Source organism: Geotrypetes seraphini, chromosome 17 (assembly GCF_902459505.1).
Source record: "Geotrypetes seraphini chromosome 17, aGeoSer1.1, whole genome shotgun sequence".
Classification (NCBI taxonomy): Eukaryota; Metazoa; Chordata; class Amphibia; order Gymnophiona; family Dermophiidae; genus Geotrypetes; species Geotrypetes seraphini.
In genome coordinates this window covers 17,032,895-17,058,504 of record NC_047100.1, presented here as the reverse complement: position 1 = coordinate 17,058,504, position 25,610 = coordinate 17,032,895, and the positions used below count along the sequence as shown (strand labels likewise).

The 25,610-nt window shown below is 41.8% G+C and overlaps 1 protein-coding gene across 2 annotated transcripts in view; it reads left to right on the top strand.

Moving 5' to 3' along the window:
* The window catches only part of DNAH12 (dynein axonemal heavy chain 12), a 451,362-nt gene that overhangs the window by 19,826 nt on the left and 405,926 nt on the right, over positions 1-25,610 (top strand). For both annotated transcript variants that reach the window (XM_033925718.1, XM_033925717.1), the window contains exons 5-9: positions 1,459-1,648; positions 11,343-11,415; positions 11,535-11,693; positions 11,841-12,036; positions 21,127-21,315. In XM_033925718.1, coding sequence (XP_033781609.1) covers positions 1,459-1,648; positions 11,343-11,415; positions 11,535-11,693; positions 11,841-12,036; positions 21,127-21,315 — 807 coding nt within the window. The remainder of the gene's footprint in view (positions 1-1,458; positions 1,649-11,342; positions 11,416-11,534; positions 11,694-11,840; positions 12,037-21,126; positions 21,316-25,610) is intronic.

Genomic DNA, 25,610 nt, shown 5'->3' with positions numbered 1-25,610 from the left:
AAAGAAAATCTACAAACTAAGGTGAGGAGAAGGGAGAGAGCTGGCTAAACACTAGAATCGATTGGGCAGGCGGGTGTGAGCTGCGGGGACCGCGCGATCCTTCATGCCTCACTGCGGGGACAAGACCATTCACCGCCCCGCGGGCGGTGAATGGCCTTGTCCCCGTCGCCGCAGCGACTGCTAGTTTTCTTCCCTGTTTTCGGCGGGTGACCCGCGGCTAAAATGCGGTGGCCGCGGGTAAACCGCCACCGTGTCATTCTCTAATCTCGACAACTCTTTGGTTCTTCTTAAGTAAATATTATGACATTATGCTGTTCCTGCAAACATTTAATATAATTCTTGATAACTTTGATGTAATCCGCCTTGAACCACAAGGCATTGGCGGAATAGAAATCACTAATGTAATGTAATACCCCTCTTTCGCCTGCTTTGGTACAAATTGAAGGAGGCAGCAGAGCCCTCTAGGGAAGGAGGAAGTGTTAAAGTTGGAATGGATTCCTTCTGCACGGTTCATGAGCATGGGAGAATACCCTACCATCCCAAAATGAGACACCTATTTACTAGAAAAGATATCTGCAGGACTGTGTTATTGTAGGTGCCCTCTCGTGCATTACACTCTGCAAGACATTTTGACTTAATTATTCCAACTTGAAAGAAGTTGAACTTGGAAACAGTGAGAACTAGTGTGTTTTCCTGCGCAGGCCCAACTGAATGGAATAAGCTTCCAGTTCATATTAGACAACAAAAGGACTTACCGTTATGTAATTTTAAGAAAATGCTGAAACGTCATTTATTTTGTAAGATGAAATATGATTATTGATGTTCCATTATGATGGAGGATTATGTGAGACATTTTTCTGTGTTGTAAAATTTTACAGTCTATTTTTATAGTATATTACAGTATATTTTTTAATGTATGTAAGGTTGTAATCTGCCTTGTTAAAGGCAGACTATAACTAATAAACTATGGCCCCCTTTTACCAAATCGCGTTAGCGGTTTTTAGCACCGGAAGTCATGCTGAATGCTGCACGCAGCTGCCGATGCTCATAGGAACTCTGAGTGTCGGGAGCAGCGTGGGGCATTCAGCATGGCTCCCTGCGCTAAAAACTGGTAGCACAGTTTAGTAAAAGGGGGCCTATATTAGCAAGGTAAGAACCTAATCTTTTTGATTCTTTTACAAGGTCCATTTTGTCAAAGACTATTTTGTTAGAGATTTTTTTTGTCAAGGGCTATTTTGTTACAAGGTTATTTTGTCCAGGCTATTTTGTCAGAGTTCCGGGCACCTGGTATATGGCCCCAGCCAAGAGCCACTACTCCATTGCCCCAGGTACATCAAATAAATTAGATTGTGATCCTGCTCTGGTTGTACCACAGAAAGGATGTATATCAAATGTATTCATCTTATCCTTAGATATTACTAGCTTTTATTTAACCTAATCACTGATCTGTTCTTTTAGACCAACTATTTGTTTCTGAAGTCACGTGTAGAAAGCAGTCCTGTGGTGCGCATTCAGAAGCAGTGGTTAAATTCTATGCTGCTGCTGATACCACAGTCACTGAAAGAAGGCAAGGACAAAGAGGCACTTCTTCAAGAACTTTTGCAGGAGGTGACCAGAGACTATGAAATTAGTATGAAACAGTATATGGGTAAGTATATCGATCTGCACCATATCTAACTTAGAAACCGCTTTTCTAGTACATGAGGGAAAGAAGTCCTGACTAATGGGTTCTTGTGTCACTAGGCAGTGCCCTATCTCCTCAGTTTTTCCTTCTGAAAATAAATTGAGAAGGTGGTGTTTTTTTTGTTTGGTGTTTGTTTTTCCTTACTCTGCATTTGTTATTTTCAGTGTTTTGTTTTGTTTTTAAACCAATTTTGAGGCTTCCTGGTGCTACAGAGGTTCACAGTGATCCTGGGATAGCTCTGCCTGGGAGAAGATATAGTCACTGGTTCAGAGGACAGTAGCCAGGGGGAGCAACCTTTTAGGGCACTTGCCTGGCTGGCCTGCAATAACTTTGAACAGCTTGGGGAGGGTTCCCCTGGAAATGCAGCTTGCCCTGAATTTTTTTTCAGGCGCTTGAGCACAGACTGAGTTGCCACGCATTGGTCCAGAGGACTGTAATAGGTTCCAGATGGGCTCACCCCCCCTGAAGTTCACGCATAAGGAGCTAGTGGAGTAGAGGGTTATCCCAGGACAAGCAGGCAGCATATTCCCACACATGGGTGACGTCACCGACGGAGCCCCGCAGCGGACAGCCTCGAAAGCAAACTTGCTTGAAGATCTCGAACTTTCGAGTGCTGCACCGCGCCTGCGCGCGTGCCTTCCCGCCCGAACTAGGGGGCGCATCTCCTGAGAGGATCCTCAGTTCGTTTATTTCCGCGGAGACAAGAAGACACGTTTTCTTTCTCTGCAGCATTGCCTTCTCATCACCGCGGCTGTTTCTTTAATTTTAAGTCGGTCGCTGTGTTCATTTATTCTTCTTATTTTCTTTTTACTTATAAAAAAAAAAAAAAAAAAAAAAGTTATTCTTTTTTCCTTTCAGTTCGGCCGTCGAGCTTTGGGCCTAGGCCTAGGCTCCTTCGCTCGACACGGACTTTATTTTTTCCATGTCCCGGCCTCTTACCGGGTTTAAACGCTGTCGACAGTGTAATCGGGTGATTTCGGTCACCGATCCCCACTGCCGTTGTTTACAGTGCCTGGGTTCCTCTCATTCCCCAGAAGATTGTCATCGCTGCTTTACCCTCACTCCACGAGCTTTTCGGCGGCGTTGTGCTTAATTTTTCCAACTTTTTGGTATGGAGCAATCTTCGGAGCCGGCCTCGACCGTGGCGGCTGCACCGGTCTCGAAGGCCTCGACTCCGACGACTTCGACGCCTGTGGTCTCGAAGGCCTCGACCCAGACTCCGGCTGGAGTTTCGGTCTCGAAGGCCTCGACCTCTTCTCCTTCGTTGACTTCGAAGACGACGTCTTCCACGAAGCCTTCTACGGGGGGTAAGTCTCCGAGTTCTCTTTCAGGTGCCGTATCCAAGAAGCCACCAGAGTCCTCGGCGCGACCACTTTCAAAGCGTACCTCCAAGATAAGGGAATACTCACCTTCGAGGTCGCCCTCTTCGGAGCGTACTGCTGCACATACGAGGTCAGAACCTTCTGTCTCGGTGCCGATGCTGGAGGACATGTTAAAATCTATCCTCACCACTCAAATTACTTCTTTAGTGGCTCAACTGGTCCCGTCCTCGACCTTGCCTCGAGTTGACCAGCCTGTGACTCAACCGGAGCTTCCAGTCTCTCGAAGCCGATCCCGGACACCGAAAAACATTTCTTCATCGGAGTCGTCTCCGGGCTCACCTCCTCCGAAGCATCGGTCGAAACATTCGAGACATGGGGCCTCCAAGCTTCGGAGGGAATCTTCGACGTTGGATACCGAGGCTTCTTTGTCTCGTTCTTCGAAGACGAAGCAGGGTTCTCGACATCGAGCCTCCACTCGAAGCCCTTCTCGATCCAGAACCCCATCGAAGCCAGTCCGTCGGGACAGTTCTCCACATACCTCGACTCAGTCTGTGCCTCGTACACCGGGTACTTCTCCATCCAGGGGTCTGAAGAGGAAACATTCTCTTACTCCACTTCACAGTACAGCTTCTTCTCCCACTGTGCGTATGGAATCAGACATTTCCACATACTCTAGAGAGGATTCTCCATCCTACTCAGTACAACACAAATCTCGCAGTGGCTCTCCTGAAGAATCATCTGACCCAAAATCAGTTTCTTTTGCCAAATTTATCTTTGATATGGGCCAGGCCCTCAAGCTGGACCTTCATTCAGACTCTAAATATACTCCTGAGTACTTGGCGGACATGGAGCTTCCCCATCCTCCTAAAGAGTCACTCAGATTGCCTATGACTCCTGTTCTCCAGCAGACCTTCACTCGCAATATGGAGACTCCTTATTCTATCACGGCCATCCCATCTAAATTGGAATCTCGTTACAGGACGGTTCCATCTAAAGGTTATGAAAAGTCTCAACTCTCTCATCAATCTCTGGTAGTAGAGTCATCATTGAAGAAAGCACATCCCTCCAAAATTTATGCTTCAGTCCCTCCTGGTAGGGAAGGCCGCACCATGGATAAATTTGGGCGACGTTTATACCAAAATTCTATGATGGCAAACAGAGTTTTGAATTATAATTACATTTTTACGTCCTATTTTAATCACTTTTTAAAGATTTTGTCTTCCTTTTACCCGGACATCTCTACCAATCGTCTTTCAGAATTTAAAAATATCCTTAAGACTCTTTCTCAATTGAGACTTTTCATGCTACAAGCCTCCTATGATGCCTTTGAACTCTCGTCTAGAGTCTCAGCATTTGCAGTAGCCATGCGTAGATTAGCATGGTTGAGGATAGTGGACATGGATCCTAACCTTCAGGATAGATTGGCTAATCTTCCTTGTCAAGGGAATGAATTATTCGATGACTCTATTGAGGCAGCTACAAAGCGTCTTTCAGAACATGAGCGCTCTTTTGCTTCCCTCATCCGTCCAAAACCTAAAACTGTACCAACTAGAGGTTTCAAACAAACTCCACGTCGCTATCCACTGAAAACAACTCCTGCTTTTTCTAGACCTCCTGCTCGTCGTCCTCCTCCTCAACAACGACAACAAAAATCTCAGACTCCTGCTAACACTAAGCCTGCTCAGTCTTTTTGACAATCTCAACTTGAGCATTCAAATTTCTCTATTTCCAAATTCTCCCCTCCCCATAGGGGGTCGCCTGTCCACATTTTATCACTAATGGGAGCTCATAACATCAGATCTCTGGGTCCTTACCATCATACGAGAGGGATACTCTCTTCGACTCCTTCAGGTGCCTCCAGATCGCCATCCAAGAGAGTGTCTTTCAAACCAGTCGCATCTTCCTCTTCTTCTCCAAGAAGCTCGAGCTCTTCTTTCTCTTCGAGCAGTAGAGGAAGTCCCTCTATCTCAAAGGAACTCGGGATTCTACTCCCGTTATTTTCTAGTTCCCAAAAAGACGGGGGATTTGCGACCGATTTTGGATCTCAGAGCTCTCAACAAATTTCTAGTCAAAGAGAAATTTCGAATGCTCACTCTGCCAACTCTGTATTCTTTGATGGATCAAGGGGATTGGATGTGCTCCCTCGATCTCAAAGAGGCCTATACTCATATCCCTATTCATCCAACATTTCGCAAGTACCTCAGATTCCAAGTGGGAAATCTTCATCTTCAATACAGAGTTCTCCCCTTCGGACTGGCTTCTTCCCCCAGGGTTTTCACAAAATGCCTTGTGGTGGTAGCTGCAGCTCTTCGCAACCAGGGTCTCCAAGTATTTCCATACCTAGACGACTGGCTCATCAAAGCTCCCTCTCTTACAGGGGTTATTGTAGCGACCCAACAGACTATTCTTTTTCTACAAAGTCTGGGATTTCACATCAATTTTCCCAAATCTCAGCTGACTCCTTCTCAGTCTCTCCAGTTCATAGGAGCAACTCTGGACACTATCAATCTGAGAGCATACCTTCCGCAACCACGTCAGGATGCACTCATTCAAATTTCTCAACAATTTTTCCAACTTCCCACTGTTCCAGCAAGAAAAATGATGATTCTGCTCGGTCACATGGCCTCTACAGTTCATGTAGTTCCTTTTGCCAGGCTTCATCTTCGCATTCCTCAATGGACACTGGCATCGCAATGGCAACAATCAGTGGATCCACCAACTCGACTGATTTCCATCACTCCTTCTTTAAAGAAGTCTCTCCGTTGGTGGATGCTCTCTTTGAATCTTTCAAAAGGTTTACTGTTTTACCCTCTTCCTCATCAAAAGGTCCTCACAACCGACTCGTCAATGTACGCATGGGGAGCCCATGTGGACGGTCTTTGCACTCAGGGGCTCTGGACCCAAGCAGACCGGAGGTGTTCTATAAATCTGTTGGAACTCAGAGCGATATTCTATGCTCTCAAAGCTTTTCAACATCTACTTCACGACATGGTGATTCTAGTACGTACGGACAATCAAGTAGCCATGTATTATGTAAACAAACAGGGAGGGACAGGATCTCATTCCCTTTGTCAAGAGGCTCTGAAATTGTGGCAGTGGGCGATTCCCCGCAACATCTTCCTCAGAGCAGTTTACATTCAAGGTCAACACAACTATTTGGCGGACAAATTGAGTCGTCTTCTACAACCTCACGAATGGACACTCAATTCTCCTACTCTTCGCCAAATCTTTGCCCGTTGGGGTACTCCGCAGATAGACCTGTTTGCGTCACCTCTCAACTTCAAACTGCCTCAATTTTGCTCCCGCATCTACACTCCTCAACGTCTCGAAGCGGATGCGTTTCTCCTGGACTGGAGGAATCAGTTCCTTTATGCTTTTCCTCCGTTTCCTCTAATTCTCAAGACTCTGGTCAAGTTGAAATCAGACCATGCCACCATGATTCTGATAGCTCCTCGGTGGCCCAGGCAACCTTGGTTCTCCCTTCTACTTCAACTCAGCACCAGGGAGCCTCTACTTCTACCAATTTTTCCTTCTCTTCTCACGCAGAATCAAGGAGCTTTGCTTCATCCCAATCTACAGTCTCTACATTTGACAGCTTGGTACCTTTCTCTTTAACAGACTTTTCTCAATTCTCTCCGTCTGTTCAAGAGATTTTACTTGCTTCCAGAAAACCATCCACTAGACAATGTTATGGTCAAAAGTGGACAAGATTCTCTGCTTGGTGTTCTACACATAATCTACCACCCAGAGCTGCTTCATTGACATCAGTTCTGGACTATTTACTTCATTTATCACAATCTGGACTTCAGACTACATCTATCCGAGTCCACCTTAGTGCTATTGCTGCTTTTCATCAGCCTTTGGATGGAATATCCCTTTCTGCACATCCTATGATTTCTCGTTTTATGAAAGGCCTTCTCAATATCCATCCTCCTCGTAAACCACCTCCTGTGGTTTGGGATCTCAACGTTGTTTTAGCTCAACTTATGAAACCTCCTTTTGAACCACTTGACAAAGCTCATCTTAAGTATCTCACTTGGAAAGCTGTGTTCCTCATCGCTCTCACTTCTGCTCGTCGTGTCAGTGAGTTACAAGCGCTAGTAGCTGATCCACCTTTCACAGTTTTTCACCATGACAAGGTTGTTCTACGTACTCATCCTAAATTCTTGCCTAAAGTCGTTTCAGAATTTCACATCAATCAGTCTATTGTTCTACCTGTATTTTTTCCAAAGCCTCATTCTCACCCAGGAGAGGCGGCTCTTCATACCTTGGACTGTAAACGTGCTTTGGCTTTCTACCTGCAACGCACTCAACTTCACAGAACATCTCCTCAACTTTTCATATCCTTTGATCCAAACAGGTTGGGTCGTCCTATATCGAAGCGTACCATCTCCAACTGGATGGCTGCGTGTATTTCTTTTTGTTATGCTCAGGCTGGTCTTCCTCTTCAAGGTCGAGTGACGGGCCATAAAGTTAGAGCTATGGCGGCATCTGTAGCTTTCCTCCGATCAACTCCTATTGAGGAAATCTGCAAGGCTGCCACTTGGTCCTCGGTTCATACTTTCACCTCTCATTATTGTCTGGATACTTTATCCAGGAGGGATGGCCAATTTGGCCAATCTGTTTTGCAAAATCTTTTTTCGTAAATTGCCAACTCCCTCCATCCCCTTTTACTTAGCTTGGAGGTCACCCATGTGTGGGAATATGCTGCCTGCTTGTCCTGGGATAAAGCACAGTTACTTACCGTAACAGTTGTTATCCGGGGACAGCAGGCAGATATTCCCACAACCCTCCCACCTCCCCTGGTTGGCTTCTTGGCTAGGTATCTGAACTGAGGATCCTCTCAGGAGATGCGCCCCCTAGTTCGGGCGGGAAGGCACGCGCGCAGGCGCGGTGCAGCACTCGAAAGTTCGAGATCTTCAAGCAAGTTTGCTTTCGAGGCTGTCCGCTGCGGGGCTCCGTCGGTGACGTCACCCATGTGTGGGAATATCTGCCTGCTGTCCCCGGATAACAACTGTTACGGTAAGTAACTGTGCTTTTTAAACCCTTGAGGTCTGTGTAAAAGGTAGCCCAAAGAGAAAAGCCCCCGAAGGATCTTCAAGCTTGTGTGAGGCAGAAATCTTTTCAATGTTCAAGCTGCAGTGAGAGCTGATACAAGTAGCACTTGTGAGTACAGTGCATTATCCCAGGACAAGCAGACAGCCTATTCTCACATGTGGGTGACATCATCCACAGAGCCCGGATGCGGACAGCCTCGCAAGCAGACTTGCTTGTAGAAAACTTAGAAGTTTTGAATCTACCGCACTGCGCATGCACGAGTGCCTTCCTGCCCAGCACAGGGCGCGTCTCCTCAATTCTCAGTTTTCCGGAGCCGAGAAGTCCATCTTTGATGCTCTGCGCTGAACTTAGCTCGCGTCGTGCCTTCTCCTCACCGCGGTTCATTGTTTTATTTTTTACCGGATTGCTGTGTTCTTTTCATTTCTGTAAAAAAAAAAAATTATTTTTTCGTCGACTGGCGGGGCCTGCCACACGCTCCCACAGCCTGTGGGCTTCGACTTAGCGGCAGCTATCTTCTCTTCTATGTCCCGGCCAGTCACGGGCTTCAAGAAGTGTAGCCAGTGTCAGCGTGCGATCTCCCTCACTGACCCACATCGCTGGTGTCTTCGGTGCCTGGGGCCTGACCATTGCCTGGAGTCGTGCGTTAGCTGTGCTACACTTCAGCCTTGGGTGCTGGTTACAGAATTGCGGCTTTGGGGAGTCCCTGCCACTCAGTTGATGGAGAGGGGAAATTCCCCTGCTGCGATTGGCTGAAGCGGTCTAGCAGCAAAGATAAGTGGCTGAAATGTAGGCCAGGATTTTCTGGGCCTACATTTCAGCTGTCTATCTTGACTGAATAGGTGCGATTCAGTAATTGATTGATAGATCAGTAGATTGAAAGATCAGTAATTGATTGATAGATCTGAAGCCACTTTTAGGGCGGCTATCGACTTGGGCACTGGCTACAGAATCCAACCCATTTAGTTTTAAGAAATCTAACGCTTCCATGTATAACTTATGGCGAATATACATGTATATTGCTCAATCCGTACTTAACGTGTAAAATTTCTTGTTTTACACCCGTAAAATTCTGAGTATTGCTGTTCTTTTTTTTTGGAACATGTAAGCCTTGGGAAGGAGGTTTTGCTACTGTAGATTATCATTGAAGGCCATAAAAACTTCTGCCAAGGTGGCAGTAGTGCATAAGGCATTTTGGAAGTTGAGGGGGGCATTGGGAATGGGGGATGGAGATTTATTACTAGTAATCCTCTTTTTCATATATAAGTTATAATTGTTTGTATTGGTTCAATACTTCTAGTGTATCTTAAATTGAAAAAGTTTAATAAAAATGTTAAAACAGAGAACATTTAGGCCTGTAAAAATTGATGCTTCTGCTGTATGTGCCAGTGCATTTGTATTTGCTGGCATCCTCCTAAATATTTTACAGAGGGCTCTGCTTTCTGCAAAGCCTTCGGTAAAATATTCATGAAATTCTGAATGTCCTGATCTGGATGTTCCAGTTTTTACCTAGAGACTCTGTACAAAATGGGGCTTCACATATTAATTTCAGGCTTTTCATATAATTTTTAAATAGAACTGGATGGAAAGAACAAATAAAAGTAAAGGCAGAGGAACTTATTCCCTGATTTCATAAAAACAGATATGCCCCAAAAATATTGAAACATAAATATGTATTTGTGATTACTTAAGCTACAAATGGTTATAGATCAGGGGTGTCAAAGTCCCTCCTTGAGGGTCGCAATCCAGTCGGGTTTTCAGGTTTTCCACAATGAATATGCATGAGATTTATGTGCATGCACTACTTTCGATGCATATTCATTGGAGAAATGCTGAAAACCCGATTGGATTGCGGCCCTTAAAGAGGGGCTTTGAGATCCCTGTTGTAGATAGTGAATGCTGCAGTGGCATACCAAGGGCGGGGCTGTGGGTGTACTTCATTTTAGGTACAACCAACATCCTCCCCCAGAGTGGCAGTCATTCCCCTTTCTTCATTCTACCTTTTAAACATGGCTTTCTCCTCTGTAGAAGTGGCTGGCAACATTAGCTATTCACATAGCGCCAGATTCTGTAAATGATGCCTACATCATGCGGTGGCTACAAAAACGGCTCCATATTTGTGTCAATCATGCGAAGGCGCTGTTAATAGAATCATGGCTAAAGAAAAACTTAGGCACCAGTAATGTAGGCCAGGGTTTTAAAGGCCTACATTACAGGCACCTAAGTTTGACTGAGAATCATGCCTAATGGTGCCTAAATCACGCCTACATTGACCATAGGCACTGTTAAGTACTGTGCTTAGACACAATTGTGGCATCTACCTTTGTAGATGCCTCCTACATAACCTAAAATCGGATTTCTATATCGCATAACCATGGAGTTCAATGCGGTTTACAATTAGTTAAACAAAATATGGTTTTGTTTTGTTTTTTTAAACAATAATTACCGTGCCTATTAAAACCAATTGAAGCAATTAAGTTAGGTGGCACTAGGGCTTCCACCACCACTTAACTTACGGTGCCATTTTTAGAAACTGGGCCTTAATGCTGTCTGTCATTCTTGGAGCTTTACCTTTGCTGCTTTCAGCCCCTCTTTGATGTTACTTCATCTGTTTTGCAAGGGTTGAATTCAGCAAAGGGAAAGCTCCAGGAATGGTGCAGGCACGGTTATATATGAATCTACTTATGCTGCTGACTACCTCTACAGGGGAAAAAAGCAATGTTTAAAGGTAGACCAAGGGTAAGAGAGGGAGCTGTCAGCCCACAGGTGGAGGTTTGAAAGAGAGTTGAGCTGCCGGACTGTGTTTGGTGGTGGTGGTGGTGGTGTGGTTGAAAGAGGCGACAGCTGGCTTGAGGGAGGGAGGGTGTAAAAAAAAAATGATCCACTCTGGGTGTCAATGTGCTAGGTATGTCGAGTGCTGAATTTTCTTTCTTTCTTTCTTGTGTGATAATGATTTTTGACCACTGAACTCCAGAACATTTGAATTTAATATGATACAATGGATCTCGCAACATTTTTTTACGGTTCTCTTTCAGTAAAAGGAGGAGAGTGTGGCACAGTGGTTAGAGTTACAGCCTCAGCACCCTGAGATTGTGAGTTCAAACCCCATGCTGCTCCTTGTGACCCTGGGCAAGTCACTTAATCCTCCATTCCCTAGGTATATTAGATTGTGAGCCCACTAGGCCAGATAGGAAAAATGCTTACTAGTCAGCCACTTAATGAAATTGAATGTTATATAAATATGTATTTTTAATATTTACTAGTTTGCATATTTTCTTCAGTGAGAAGTGTTCTTGTAAAACCAGATGTGAAAGGACTTGAAGATGAGCCAGGACCTTTACCAGAGCCTCCAGTGTAAGTATCTCGCATCAAAATTAGTTTAATTTCTAATGCAGCAACTCATGCTGCTATAGTCCACTTTTATTTGTAAATTGTTAACATGTGATTACTCTTGCTTCTCATTACTCTTTCAGAGGTCTAGATTTCTCTAATCCTTGGCATCAGAATTTTGTGCATGCAAGAAATGAAATTAGTTCAAATTTGCACATTCTTCATCCCACATTGAAATCAATATTGGATATTGGTTACACAACCTTTCTTGATTTACTTATTGTGGACCTGTCAAGTTACAGGTAAAACAGCTCTAAACATTATAATTGTCTAAACATTATAATTGTCAAGTTAGTTCAACTGTTCCATATCGCATACTAAAGTGTCATTGTTTTAGATACAATCTTTGTTTTTAAAATCCCATAAAATATGTTTTTTGAGTTAAACAGGGCACGAGGTCCAGTTGATTGTGAATCATTTAAGAATGATGTGTCCTTGGAATGTGCAGCGATGGAAGAGAAGTTAATTAACACATGGTACCCAGCAGTTATCAATCTTTTCACCGAGAAAGATAGTTTACAGGGCATTAAACTGGGAAAACTTGATTCTTTCTATAGCTGTGTGTCTACACTTATGTCCAATCAGGTAAAAAAATGTAGCAATAGAAGTCAGTGGTTTAAATCTGTTTAGTAAAAACATTTTAAAATTATGTTTATAATGTTTAGTGAAATATTTTATTAGATGCCACCATGCGTTGACACATATTAATGTGCATTGTTTACTGCAGATCCCATTTTATGTTATTCTAACATGCATTAATATGTTAATTACCCATGCAATGAGACCTATTTACTAATATGTTAAGTGTCTGCATGCACTAACACAGTAGCATGTTTTAGTAAATCTAGCCCTTTGTTAACAGATAATAGAAATGTGTGAGCAATGGAATCCTTTACATCTCTCTTGGTGGGGAAGAGTTCAAACAATTAAAATGATGATATTGCCTGTGGTTTGTTATCAAATGAGTATGATACCAATATTTTTTCAGGGGTCATTTTATAAAAAGTTAAACAACTTTCTCACAAAATTTGTTTGGTTTGGGAAAAGATCCAGAATTGCTTTAGCATCATTACAAAGACCAATTGTGGAGGGAGGGGTAAATTTTTCCAAATTTGTATAGGTACTATCAAGCCTATATTCTAAGACAGGGTATGTATTGGATCCTCCCAGATCTCATGGAGAATGTACCTGATTGGTTATATTTAGAATGGCGGCTCCTGTTCCCATTACATTTAGAACATGTAGTTAGTATAAAATTGCCTAGGAAGTACAAGGATAATAGAATTTTACTGGATACTTGGAAGACCTTAAGATATATTAGTAATCTATCACCAGATCCAATTGCTAAATCACTAAGTCAATCTATTTGGGTAAACTCCAGGATCAAGATTGGTGGATTTAAGATCGTCTGGAAACAATGGATAATTGCAGGTATATGGACATTGAATGATGTCATTTCAGAAGGATCACTGCTTAGTTTTTCACAATTGCAACATAAATTTGGCTTAAATAAAACACAATATTTTAAATGGATGCAATTGAAGCAGGCTATTCAGGCAGGGATCCCTGAATGGAAGGATCTTAATACTCAATATAGCTTGCAGGTTCTCAGTTTCCAGGCGGATTTTTTGGGACACCAAGCTGCAAAATGGTATAAATTGTTATATGGATTTTTAAATAAAAAAAAGAAAACTGGACTTAGGGATATTTGGAGTATTGAGATTGGACAGACAATTTCTGCGTCTAAATGGCCACGATTTTGGTCCTGGAAATTAAGGTCTACAAGGTCAGCATCTATGAGTCAAATGTGGATGTTTTTGTTACATCGAGTTTTATGGACCCCTACGCGTTTACAAAAGATAGATAGCACTAGATCCAATAGATGCTGGCATTGTAGATTAGAAGTTGGGATGTTAGATCATTTATTTTTTTTTTGTCCTTGTGTAAATGCTTTTTGGAAACTAATTTGGCCCCAAATTAATAAATTATTAGAAAACCATGTAGGACTCTCATATGACACTATATTATTTGGTACAGCAATGAGAACTCAGAGTCCAATTTCTGCAAATAATAACAAATTATTATTAATATTGACAGGGGACGCCATGCAACAAATTACTCAAAATTGGAAAGATTATACTAAATTAAATTATACATTTTGGTGGAACTCAGTTTGTCATATATATAAGATGGAAAAGGTGTTAGCGTTACAACAAGGGAATCTTCATAATTTAAAAAAAGAGGATTTGTTTGTAAATACAAGTGTCATATGACAATTGATTATAATATGTTTAATTCACTTGTTGTAAGAATTTAAAAATGAATAAATAAAAAATGAAAAAAAAACAAACCAGATAATAATTGTTTTAGTCTATAACAAAATCTTTCTCAAGTGAAAATAACAGTGCAACTCCTCTTGGATCTTTCATCATTTTGTCTCATAAATTTTGGCTTATTCTTTATTCAGTTAATAAATCAATCCCATTAAATATAATGGGTTATTGCAGTGCTCTTAAACCTGTCCTTGGGGACCCCCCCAGCCAGTCAGGTTTTCAAGATATCCCTAATGAATATGCATAATTTCATAAACAAAAAGAGCTACACTTCTTCCTCCGTATTCTCGGTTTCTACCTTCGCGGTTTCCCGTATTCGCAATTTTTTTGTAGGCTGGCTCCGCCCCCAAAATTACATCATGATTAAAGTTCCTTTCCTTTTGCTGTACTGTGAAAAAAGTTTAATGTTTACCAACATTCACTCTGCTTCCATGCTTTCTCCCACAAAATTGAAGCTTCAAATCTTTCACCCTGAAAAACACTGCTTCCCAGCATCCATAGAGAGAAATGCTGCTTCCCAGTATGTATGGAGAAAATCGCTATTACCCAGAAAATCACTGCTTGCCTGCTAAAAGCCCTAAAAGCTTCCAAAAGCTTTGTGAATCGCTGCTTGCCTGCTTAAAGCCCTAAAAGCTGCCAAAAGCTTTGTGAATCCGCTGCTTGCCTGCTTAAAACTCTAAAAGCTGCCAAAAGTTTTGTGAATCCGCTGCTTGCCTGCTTAAAGCCCTAAAAGCTGCCAAAAGCTTTGTGAATCCACTGCTTGCCTGCTTAAAGCCCTAAAAGCTGCCAAAAGTTTTGTGAATCCGCTGCTTGCCTGCTTAAAGCCCTAAAAGCTGCCAAAAGCTTTGTGAATCTGCTGCTTGCCTGCTTAAAGCCCTAAAAGCTGCCAAAAGCTTTGTGAATCCGCTGCTTGCCTGCCTAAAGCACTAACATATCTGGGATATTGCCTCTCCTTCAGGAACAGGTCAGGTCTTCCACCATGGCTACAAAGCGCAAGAGTTCAAGTGCTACTGAAAGTGCTTCCAAAAGGGGGAAAAAAAAGTGAAAACCTTACAAGAAAAGGTAGAATTATTGGATATGCTTCAGAGAGTAAAGTACTCTTCTGCTGTTGCTCGACACTATGGCATTAATGAGTCAACCATTAGGTACATAAAAGAGAACAAAAAACAAATCCGTGAAGCTGTTACGGCAGCTGCACTAGCAGGTGCGAAGACATTACATGTTGTGCGAGATACCAATCTCTATCGTACGGAAGCTGCAACATTTCTGTGGGTGCAGGATTGCTACAAAAAGAGAATACCAATAGACTCTGTGATAAGAGGAAAGGCAAAGTCTTTGTATGAAAATTTGAAGAGCAGGGAAGATGGAATGTCTCAATCCACTGACTTTCTGGCCAGTAAAGGGTGGTTTGATAAATTCTGTCACAGGTATGGCCTGCGTAATGTTAGAGTGACAGAAGAAGCAGCATCTGCCAACAAAGAAGCAGCTAGAGGTCCCTGCTACCTTTTAAGCAAATTATTGAAGAGAAAGGGATATGAACCTGAGTAGGCATTCAATGCCGATGAAATTGCTCTCTTTTGGAAGAAAATGCCAGAGGACTTTCATTAGCATAGAGAATAAGCTAGCACCAGGTTTCAAGGCTGCAAGGGATAGATTGACCATGTTGCTTTGTGCAAATGCAGTAGCCCATATGATAAAGCCAACACTTTTTAAAGCTGTAAACCCACGAGCCTTGAAGGGGAATGATAAGTTCCAGCTGCCTTTTTACTGGATGAGCAACAAGAAGGCTTGGACAACAAGAGCTCTGTTCCTAGAGTGGTTTCATCAGTGTTTTGTGCCAGAAGTAAGAAAATACCTGGCCAATAAAGGAATGGAATTCAAGGTTCTGTTGGCATTGGACAATGCCCCTGGACACCCAGACACACATGAGTTCCACACAACATCTCTCATCCAGCCTCTCGACCAGGGGGTGAAATAAGGACCTTCAAAACACACTACACCCGGTATTTCTTGGAGAGGATTGGCCATGCTATGGATGAAGGCCACAACGTAGAGAACATCATGAAAAATTGGAAGGAATTCACTATTGCTGATGTCATCAATATTATTGAAAGAGAGCTGTCAAGCCAGAGACAGTGAACTTGTGCTGGAAGAATCTTTGGCCTGAATGTGTAAAAAAGGATAACATTGTAAATATCACAGAGCCAGGCCAAGAAATTATGGAAGGCATCATTGACTTGGCAAAGCAGGTGGGTGGGGAAGGCTTTGAAGATATGGATAAGGAGGCTATTCAAGACTTAAACACCAGAGCAAATGAACTAAAGAAAGATGATCTCATTGACCTGACTGCTCCTGAAGGAGAGGCAATACCAGATGAAGGGGAGGAAGGAGTAGAAGAAAAGGTGCCAGAAGACAAGTTTACACTAGATAATATTGCAGAGGGCATACGCAGGTTCAGTGGTGCGCTTGACTTTTTCTGTCACATTGACTCATCCAAAGTACGTGCGTTAAAGGTGAGGGAGTTAGCAGAAGCAGCGATTTGTACATCCTATATAATAAAACGCTAGCCGCGCATGCGCACTCAGACCTGCGAGATCTGAAATCCCTGATCTGTGAGATGTAGGTCCGTGGCTTTGCAGGAGTGCGCATGCGCGAGTCCCCAGCCTTACAGCTTCCCAGCCGCATTGCTTTCCAGCCGCCAGCGTTGGACTCCCTGCTCTCCAGGTACGTTAGATAGATTGTGAGCCCACCGGGACAGAGAGGGAAAATGCTTTAGTACCTGATTGTAAAACCGCTTAGATAACCTTGATAGGCGGTATATAAAATCCTAATAATAATAATAAAACTAAAACTAATAAAAAACTCTCCAGATCGCGGTGTACAGACCGGTGGGGCACTGGGAGCTAGGGAGAAAGCAAGGACACAGCCGGAAATGGAAAAACGGCACTACCATGTGCCTAGGGTTCTTTTCAGTTCGTCTTCATCGTCGTCTTCGCCCCTCCCCCCCCAATGTCCGTTGAGCCTCCCACCCGATTTTTTCTTCTCGCGGTCTGGCCGGCTACCTTAGTCCCTTGCCGCCGCCACCCCCTTCCCTTCCCATGGTCGACAAATCTCTTGGCTCCAGCAGCGGCCGCAGCACTGTAAACACGCTGCTTCGCGGCCTCTACTGCCTTGATTTGCTCTTCCGTGACCCTGATGACATCATCAGACGCGGCAGAGCAAATCGGGGCAGTAGAGGCCGCGAAGCAGCATGTTTACAGTGCTGCAGCCGCTGCTGGAGCCAAGAGGTTTGTCGACCATGGGAAGGGAAGGTGGTGGCGGCGTCAAGGGACTAGGGGAGCTGGCCAGACCGCGGGGATGGCGCGCATCTTCAAAAAAGTGTAGGCGGGAGGCGAGTGAAGGAGTTTCAGCTCAGAGGAACGGCTGGAGGGTGCTGCAGGTGGCCCATGCAGGTAAACATTCTCAAAGGAGGGGAAAGGGGGCTGCTTCGGGGAGAGGGGTGTGCTGAGAGGCAGATCGTTTTGCTTAGGGGGGGGAGACAGAAGGGGGGCCACAAAGAGACAGGGAGGAACTGGAGTGGGAGAGGGAAAGGGGCCTGCTTTGGGGGAGGGGTGTGCTTGGAGGCAGACAGCTTTGCTTGGGGGGGAGACAGAAGGGGGGCCACGGAGAGACAGGGAGGAACTGGAGCGGGAGAGGGAAAGGGGCCTTCTTTGGGGAAGGGGTGTGCTTGGAGGCAGACAGCTTTGCTTGGGGGGGGGAGACAGAAGGGAGGCCACAGAGAGACAGGGAGGAACTGGAGAGGGAAAGGGGCCTGCTTTGGGGGAGGGGTGTGCTTGGAGGCAGACAGCTTTGCTTGGGGGGGAGACAGAAGGGGGGCCACGGAGAGACAGTCAGGGAGGAACTGGAGGAGCAGAGGGAAAGGGGTTTGCTTTGGGGGAAGGGTGTGCTGGGAGGTAGATAGCTTTGCTTGGGGGGGGGAGACAAAATGGGGGGCCACGGAGACACTGTCAGGGAGGAATTGGAGGGGTAGAGGGAAAGGGGGCTGCTTCGGGGGGAGGGGTGTGCTGGGAGGCAGATCGTTTTGCTTAGGGGGGGAAGACAGAAAGGGGGCCACGGAGAGACAGTTAGGGAGGAACTGGAGGGGGAGAGGGAAAGGGGGCTGCTTTCTAGCACCCGTTAATGTAACGGGCTTAAAGACTAGTACAAAAATATATGTAAAGAAATGATGAAGCAGAAGAGCCAGACGGAAATCGCAATGTATTTCCAAAAGATACCAAGAAACATAGAAGATGACGGCAGATAAGGGCCATAGCCCATCAGGCCTGCCCACTCTACTGACCCACCCCCAAGTCTACTATCCTAGGGATCCCACTCCTGGTGACAGGTTCCTTTGGCTTAATATTTCTCCTTCGGTATTCACGGGGGATAGGGGCAGAGCTTGACTGCGAATGGAGAAAAACCGCAAATATCTTCATCTGGCTCTGACCCACCCCCGCCTCCCTCTTGCCCTGCCGTGAGTTCCCGTAGTCTCTCGAGACTACGGCGGAAGCTCATAGCAGTCATTTCCTATTGGCGATCTACACGGGGCAGGAGCGTAGGAAGATCACTCCTGCCCTGAAAGCCTGCTAGACTACCGAGGAAGGCGGGAGAGAGGCAAGAACGTGATAAAATATGGGGGGGGGTTTCCCCCCCACCCCCCAAAAAATTGCAAATTTGTGAAATGGCGAGTGTGGAAACCACGAATGGGGAGGGGGAAGTGTAAATGTTAACTAGATACTTAGCTTAAATACGAATGCTATATAGCTCACTAGCTGAAGGCCCGGCGTTGCACGGGTATTTAATTATAGCAATAACACTGTAAATGGAAGCAAAAAAAGATACTTTATAGTGGTGAATGAAATTATTTTTTACAGCTTTATGAAAAGTACAATATTCAAATTATAATGTGAAATATTTGACAAAATGAATAAAATACAACTAACACAAAACTTGATTATAAACAACATTTTTAGTTTCACCTCCAGGAGCAAGAACATATAAATTGTTGGGTGAACCCACCCTTGAGCAAGCAACATAGAGTTGTGGGCCGAGAGACCCCCAGAACATATCACCCCATGTAGTGAGGGATCTGCATACCAAGTTTCGTTCAAAGCGGTCAAGCCGTTTTTGAATTACTGTGAGAATGGCAGCTTTTTACATTTTTTCCATTGACATGAATGGGTGAAATATGATTTTATGTTTGTAGCTCCGCCCATGTGTGCAGGTGGGCCGCGAGACCCCCAGAACATATCACCCCAGGTAGTGAGGGATCAGCATACCAAGTTTCGTTCAAATCGGGCAAGCCGTTTTTGAATTACTGTGAGAATGGCAGCTTTTTACATTTTTTCCATTGACATGAATGGGTGAAATATGATTTTCTGTTTGTAGCTCCGCCCATGTGTGCAGGTGGGCTGCGAGACCCCCAGAACATATCATCCCAGGTAGTGAGGGATCTGCATATCCAGTTTCGTTCAAATCGGTCAAGCCGTTTTTGCGTGATCGCGGCACATACACACACACATACATACCTCCGATTTTATATATATATATATATATATATATATATAGATTTAAATATTCTTCCTCTTATTTTAGAAATATTTGCATTAAGATTGATACAAGTGTGTTAGAGATAAGATGAGCAGTTTACTTTAATAGGCACTATGGCCCAGATTTTGTAACTGGCACTGTTTTTGGCTGCCGTCTTAAAATTGGCTGCTGATCATGTGTCAATCATGTGATTGTGCCACCAACAGAATCGCACCAGGGTTTTCCTAGCCTACATTTACAGCTACCTGTGATGGATAAATGTAAATTGATTGTTCATCAAAAAGTACAAAGACTAGGAGACACTCCATGAAGTTACATAGTTGTGAATGAAAAACAAATAGCAGAAAATATTTTTTCATTTAATATATAGTTAAGCTCTGGAATTCATTGCTGGAGCAAATAGTAATAGCAGTTCATGTAGCTGGGTTTAAAAAAGGTTTGGAGTTTTTATGCTTTCAGGTAGACTTATTGGGTCACCAGGCCACACGGTGGTATAAATTGATAAATGGATTTATAAATAAAAAACCTAAAAATGGACTTAGGGACATCTGGAGCAGTGAGATAAAGCATCAAATTACTGCGTCTCAATGGCCACAAATTTGGTCTTGGAGAATGAGATCTACAGTGTCCGCATCTTTGAGACAAACTTCTTGTTTTTTTTCTTTTACCTAGAGCATTTTGGACCCCAGTTAGATTACAAAAGTTAGATAGCTCTAAGTCTAATAGATGCTGGCATTGTAATCTGAAAGCAGGGACTTTAGATCATTTAATATTCTATTGTCCCTGTATCATGGCATTTTGGAAATCAATTTGGTCTCAAATTAATTGTTTATTAGAAAACCATGTAGCATTATCATATGATACAATAATGTTCGGTATGTCAATGAGAACAAAAAGTCAAATTTCATCAAGGAATAAAACTTTTATTTATCATGACAGGAGTCGCCATACAACATATCACCAGTAATTGGAAAATTACAGTAGACTTAACCATACTTTCTGGTGAAATTTGTTGTGCCATATTTACAAAATGGAAAGAACAATTGCCATACAAAGAGGGAATTATAACAATTTAAAAAAGATTTGGGGGCCATTGACAAATTATTGCAATGATTAGACACCATTATCCACTGAAAGTACTATTATACATAGGGGAGAGGGATAGGGGGGAAGGGAAGGGTATAAAGTTATATAAATGGTTTGATCAATAGATAAGAACATAATATTTATGTGATATTTTTGATTAAAAGATTTGTGCGAAGGGTGGGTGGGGTGGGTGTAAATTTATGTTTTTTAAGATGATGTTAGAAGAAATACAAGTGATGTTTACAAGGTTTAAATGATGTAATATTGTATTCTTGATGTAAGATGGAAAAATAAATAAAGAATTTGAAAAAAAAAAGGTTTGGACAAATTCCTGGAAGAATAGTCCATAAACCATTATTACGGTAGATATGAAGAAAGTTACTGTTTATCCCTTAGATTAAGAGCATGGAATCTTGATATTTTGGGGGGACTCTGCCAGGTACTTGTGACCTAGACTGGCTACTGTTGGAAGCAGAATGGTGGGCTAGATGGAACCTTGGTCTGACCAGTACAACAACTCTTACGTTCTAATGTTTATTTTTAAGTTATAAGAGCCAGAAAAAGTTTTTATGATGGAGCCTATGAACAAGGAGAGTATTAATTAACCGACCTGACCACCTGTAAAATGTATGTAATTCTGTTCTCCCCTGTTTGCTTTAACAATTAGCTAAAGGACCTACTTAGAAAAACTGTAGAAGCTTTTGTGAAGCTTTTCAACCCTGAAGACATTGAAAATTTGCCATTGTTTAAAATGGAATTGACTTTTGATGATGAGAAAATGGATTTTTACCCTAGTTTTGAAGACGTGGAAGACGTTGTTCTTTTTGTAGTAAATCGGATAGCAGCATCTTTGCAGGTACAATTTAATTTTTTGTTTAGTTTTTAAATGTTTCATCAAAACTAACTTGTATGGTAATTATGATTTAGGGGGTAGTTATTAAGATGCATCACATTATTTGCCTCTCTTCATACCTTAAACTGCAATAACGTGTATTATACTTAATGCATGTTAATATTAGTTATTGGGGAATACCACTGTTATGAGATTCAGATCATGGAAGTGCATTCAAAACATCTCTTGCTATGAAAATTGAATAATATGGCATGTGATGAACACTGCAAATTGTGCTATTTTTCCTATCTGCCAGCATCAAGCCACAAAGTTGTGGCCCAGTGCTCTCAGGCTACATCTGAAAGGGGCCAGCCAAACTAGAGTGAAAGTTTCCCTTCTTCCCAATATCCCCCTGAATCATATCCATCTTTCACTCAATCTGTATACTTTGGAGGAAAGGCGGGAGAGGGGAGATATGATAAGAAACATTTAAATACCGACGTGGTGTAAATGTGCATGCGTCGAGTCTCTTGCAATTGAAAGGAAGCTCTGGAATGAGAGGGCATAGGATGAAGTTAAGAGATGATAGGCTCAGGAGTAATCTAAGGAAATTCTTTTTACAGAAAGGGTGGTAGATGCATGAAACAGTCTCTTGGTAGAGGTGGTAGGGGAGTTCAAGAGGGCCTGGGATAGGCAAATGGGATCTTTCAAAGAGAGAAAGAGATAATGGTTACTGTAGATGGGCAGACTGAATGGGCCATTTGACCTTTATCTGCCATCATGTTTCTGTGTTTCCTGATCACTCTCGCATTAGGCAGCCAACAATTAAGTTAAAAAAAAGAGACATTAATTTGGTTAAATCCATGTTAGCTGCTTAGTGCAGCTTTATAAAAGGCCCCTAATCAGCTAAGCTTTTGCCTACATCTAATATAGGTATACTGGTTACCATAGTTCACAAAAGATAGTTGTCACCTGTTGGGAGTGGACTGAAATTGAAGGGTGAAATGTAAGAGGTTTCCTTTGACACAGGCACAATTTCTAAAATGCTGGTATTGGGGCCTGTTCTATGAATATGTTTACATTTCATATTGGAGTAACAACTGAGAAGGGTAAGTGCATTTTTGTTATAAGAAGATTGATTTGTATTTCACTTAAAATACATCGCAGAGAGGTAGGATGATTATAATTTGTTTTGAGTTTTCTTTTCTTTTTTTAAGATAAATATCTACACTATATTGGGGGATTTTTCTGCTTTAGAATTTCAATATGTTGCAAAAAAACAAACAAACCAATTTATGAATAGTGAGGATAGAATTATTAGAAAAATTAAAAAATCTAAACACAATAATTAGATTTAAAAATTCTAAACCATCTTTTTCCCTGTCTGCATAAGGCTCAGAAGAATATAGGTCTTTGTAAAAGTTTAGAAATTGACTTAAAATATTTCCAATTTCACAAGATGGCGACTAGAGTGGACATGTGAGTCCAAGCTCGCACTCTAGCAGCGATAACTTTACCTTCGGCAGCGTTTTTCTTCTTAAAGTTGTTTCTGATGCCCAAGAGGAGGGGACGGCAGAGTGATATCCCTCTATCTCTAGCCGCGACTTCGACTCCGCATCAAGCTGTAATTACATCTTTTACAGTCCCGATGGCGTTGGGCAGATCCGCAGCTGAGCTCCAGGAAGAGTTCAGTTTGGTCGGCGATGCGTCGCTGAGCCCTCTGGGACCTGACCCTCCTCCTCCTCCGAGTGGGGCAACGGATTTTGGCCTTCCTGTGGAGGGAGCTCGGCAATGGCTGAATCAGGAGGAAATGCTGTTGCAGGCTACCCCGGAAAGAAGAACAGAAGGAGGAGGAGCACTGCAGGCAAGCGGTGGTGAGTGTGGGGGAGGTGAAACCCGGGAAGGAGAACGGGAACCCGGGTTACCTCAACTCAAGCCGCTTGTGAAACCGGCAGTGGTTACACTGGATTCACTGTGGGGAGCAATTGAAAACCTTCAAACAGTATGTACTGGATTTATTTCTTTAATGGCTGATGTTTCTACTAAAGTTAACAAATTGGAAACTGTTTGTCATGACCAGATGAAACAAGTGGGAGATATTGAAAAAACTATAACTGAGATTAAATCTTTAAATAACCAGCATGCAAAGGATAAAGTTTTCCTTCTTCGTAAAATTGAAAATTTGGAAAATCAAAATAGGAGTTTAAATTTGAGGATTTTAAATTTTCCTATGTCTAAATTTAAAACTCCTAGGGAATTATTTAAGGATTTTTTGGTTTCTATATTAAAAATTACGGAAATAAATATACCACCTTTGCAGAAGATTTATTATTTAAAAAGGACAATAAAAGAGACTGAGACAACTACTGAACAAGATTTAACAACTTTATTGGAATCGTCTAATCTTGAATTGTCTGGATGAGCTACCTTGATAGTATCCCTGGTATTTCATCAGGATAAAGAAATGATTTTGAAATTGTATTATGGTCTAAAACAGGTTTCTTTTTTGGGAGAAAGAATATATATATATCCGGATGTTTCAAAATGGACTCAGACCAGAAGGAAAGAATTTCTTACATATAGGGAAAAAGTTGTATCATTAGGAGCCTCTTTTCAGTTAAGATTTCCTTATAAATGTTTTTTTGTATTTCAAAACAATAGATATATTTTTTATGACTCGCATCAATTACGTTTCTTCTTAGAAGGAAAAGGAGTTTCTTTTGCACCATAGTGATTTTCGATATAACTCAAGTCTATTATTATTATAGCCATTGGTTTTCACTTAATTTCCTTTAAAATTTCTAATATGTGATCTTTCCTGGAAGAATTTCTTTCTCTGTCTCCTCCTATATTGAGGACTATGTTTTTAAAAAAAAAAGTATGGGTTTCTTCTTTTTTGTTATATTAATGATCCAATAGGAAAATGGACTTTCTCTGTATTACCTTTTTGATTTATTAAGATTACTAATAGAATATATTGGATGTATTCATATCGTATGTTGCCTGTTAAGCACAATTGTTGTTTATTTTAAAAATCTAAATAAAGAATTTAAAAAAATATATATATATATTTCCAATTTGATTATGAGTAATTCCTTTCTCATCCTTTATTGCAATACTTTTTGTCCTTTTCTTTGCTTTAAGGTAATTTGACAATAATCTTCCCACATTATTTGAGGTTCCATAATACAGAGTTTGTTGACAGAACAAGTCTTTCCTTACCAATTTGGAAGATATTTTGTTATATTTACCTTTTGCTTTTAAAAGAGCCCGTAGAGTGCCATGCTCCCATTTATTAATTAATTTAGATTCTAAATATTTAATTTCTTTTTCCAAATTAGAATATTGTTTTTTAAATTGTTTTCTAATATAAGCAGAGTATGAAATAATATTACCCCTCATAGTAGGCTTGAAGGCATCCCATAAATTCTCTGTGGAGATTTCATCAGAAATATTAATTTGGAAAAATTCATTAATTTTTAATTGAAAATCTTCAAGGAATTTTGTGTCCGCAAGCAATGTATTATCAAATCTCCAAACAGATCTGCTATACTCTGTTCATCTAATTCAAGTTCAATCCATATACCCGCATGATCAGATAGAATAATTGGATCTATGGATGCTTTAATCACCCATTGAACTATTTGAGTTGAGACAAAAATATAATCAATTCTTGAAAAGGATTTATAGACATGTGAACAAAAGGAGAATTCCCGATCATTAAAATGAAGTATGCGCCAAATATCTTTCAAAATCAGATGAATGTACCAAATTGTCTAACCCTGGTTTTATACAGTTACTCAGTTTTGTATCCATTAATGGATCCATAACAGCATTGAAATCTCCAGCTACAACTATTTTAGAAGCAGCAAGTGGGAGTAGCAATTGCTGTAGTGATTTAAAAAACTCATTTTGATTCAAATTAGGGGCATATACATTGAACAGTGCCAGGGTATTATTTCCCATATTCATATCCACATGTATCCATCTACCCAGGGAATCTGAACCTATTAATTGAAAATTAGCTGTACATTTTTTATTTATAAGAATAGCTACCCCTGCTTTTTTCCCTATGGCTGGGGCGAAAAAACATTTTTTGTTTCACCCAACCCCCTTACAGGTTTTTTTTTTTTTTACTCTACCACAGACAGATGAGTCTCTTGTATAAAATAGATATCGGCATTCTGTTGTTTCAAATAAGCTAGTGTTTTTTTGCTTTTGATCTGATGATTAAGGCCATTAACATTCAATGAAAAATTTTTTAATGCCATCATAAACTTTATAATCAAAGCAACTAATCAAATACAAGTAATTAAAAT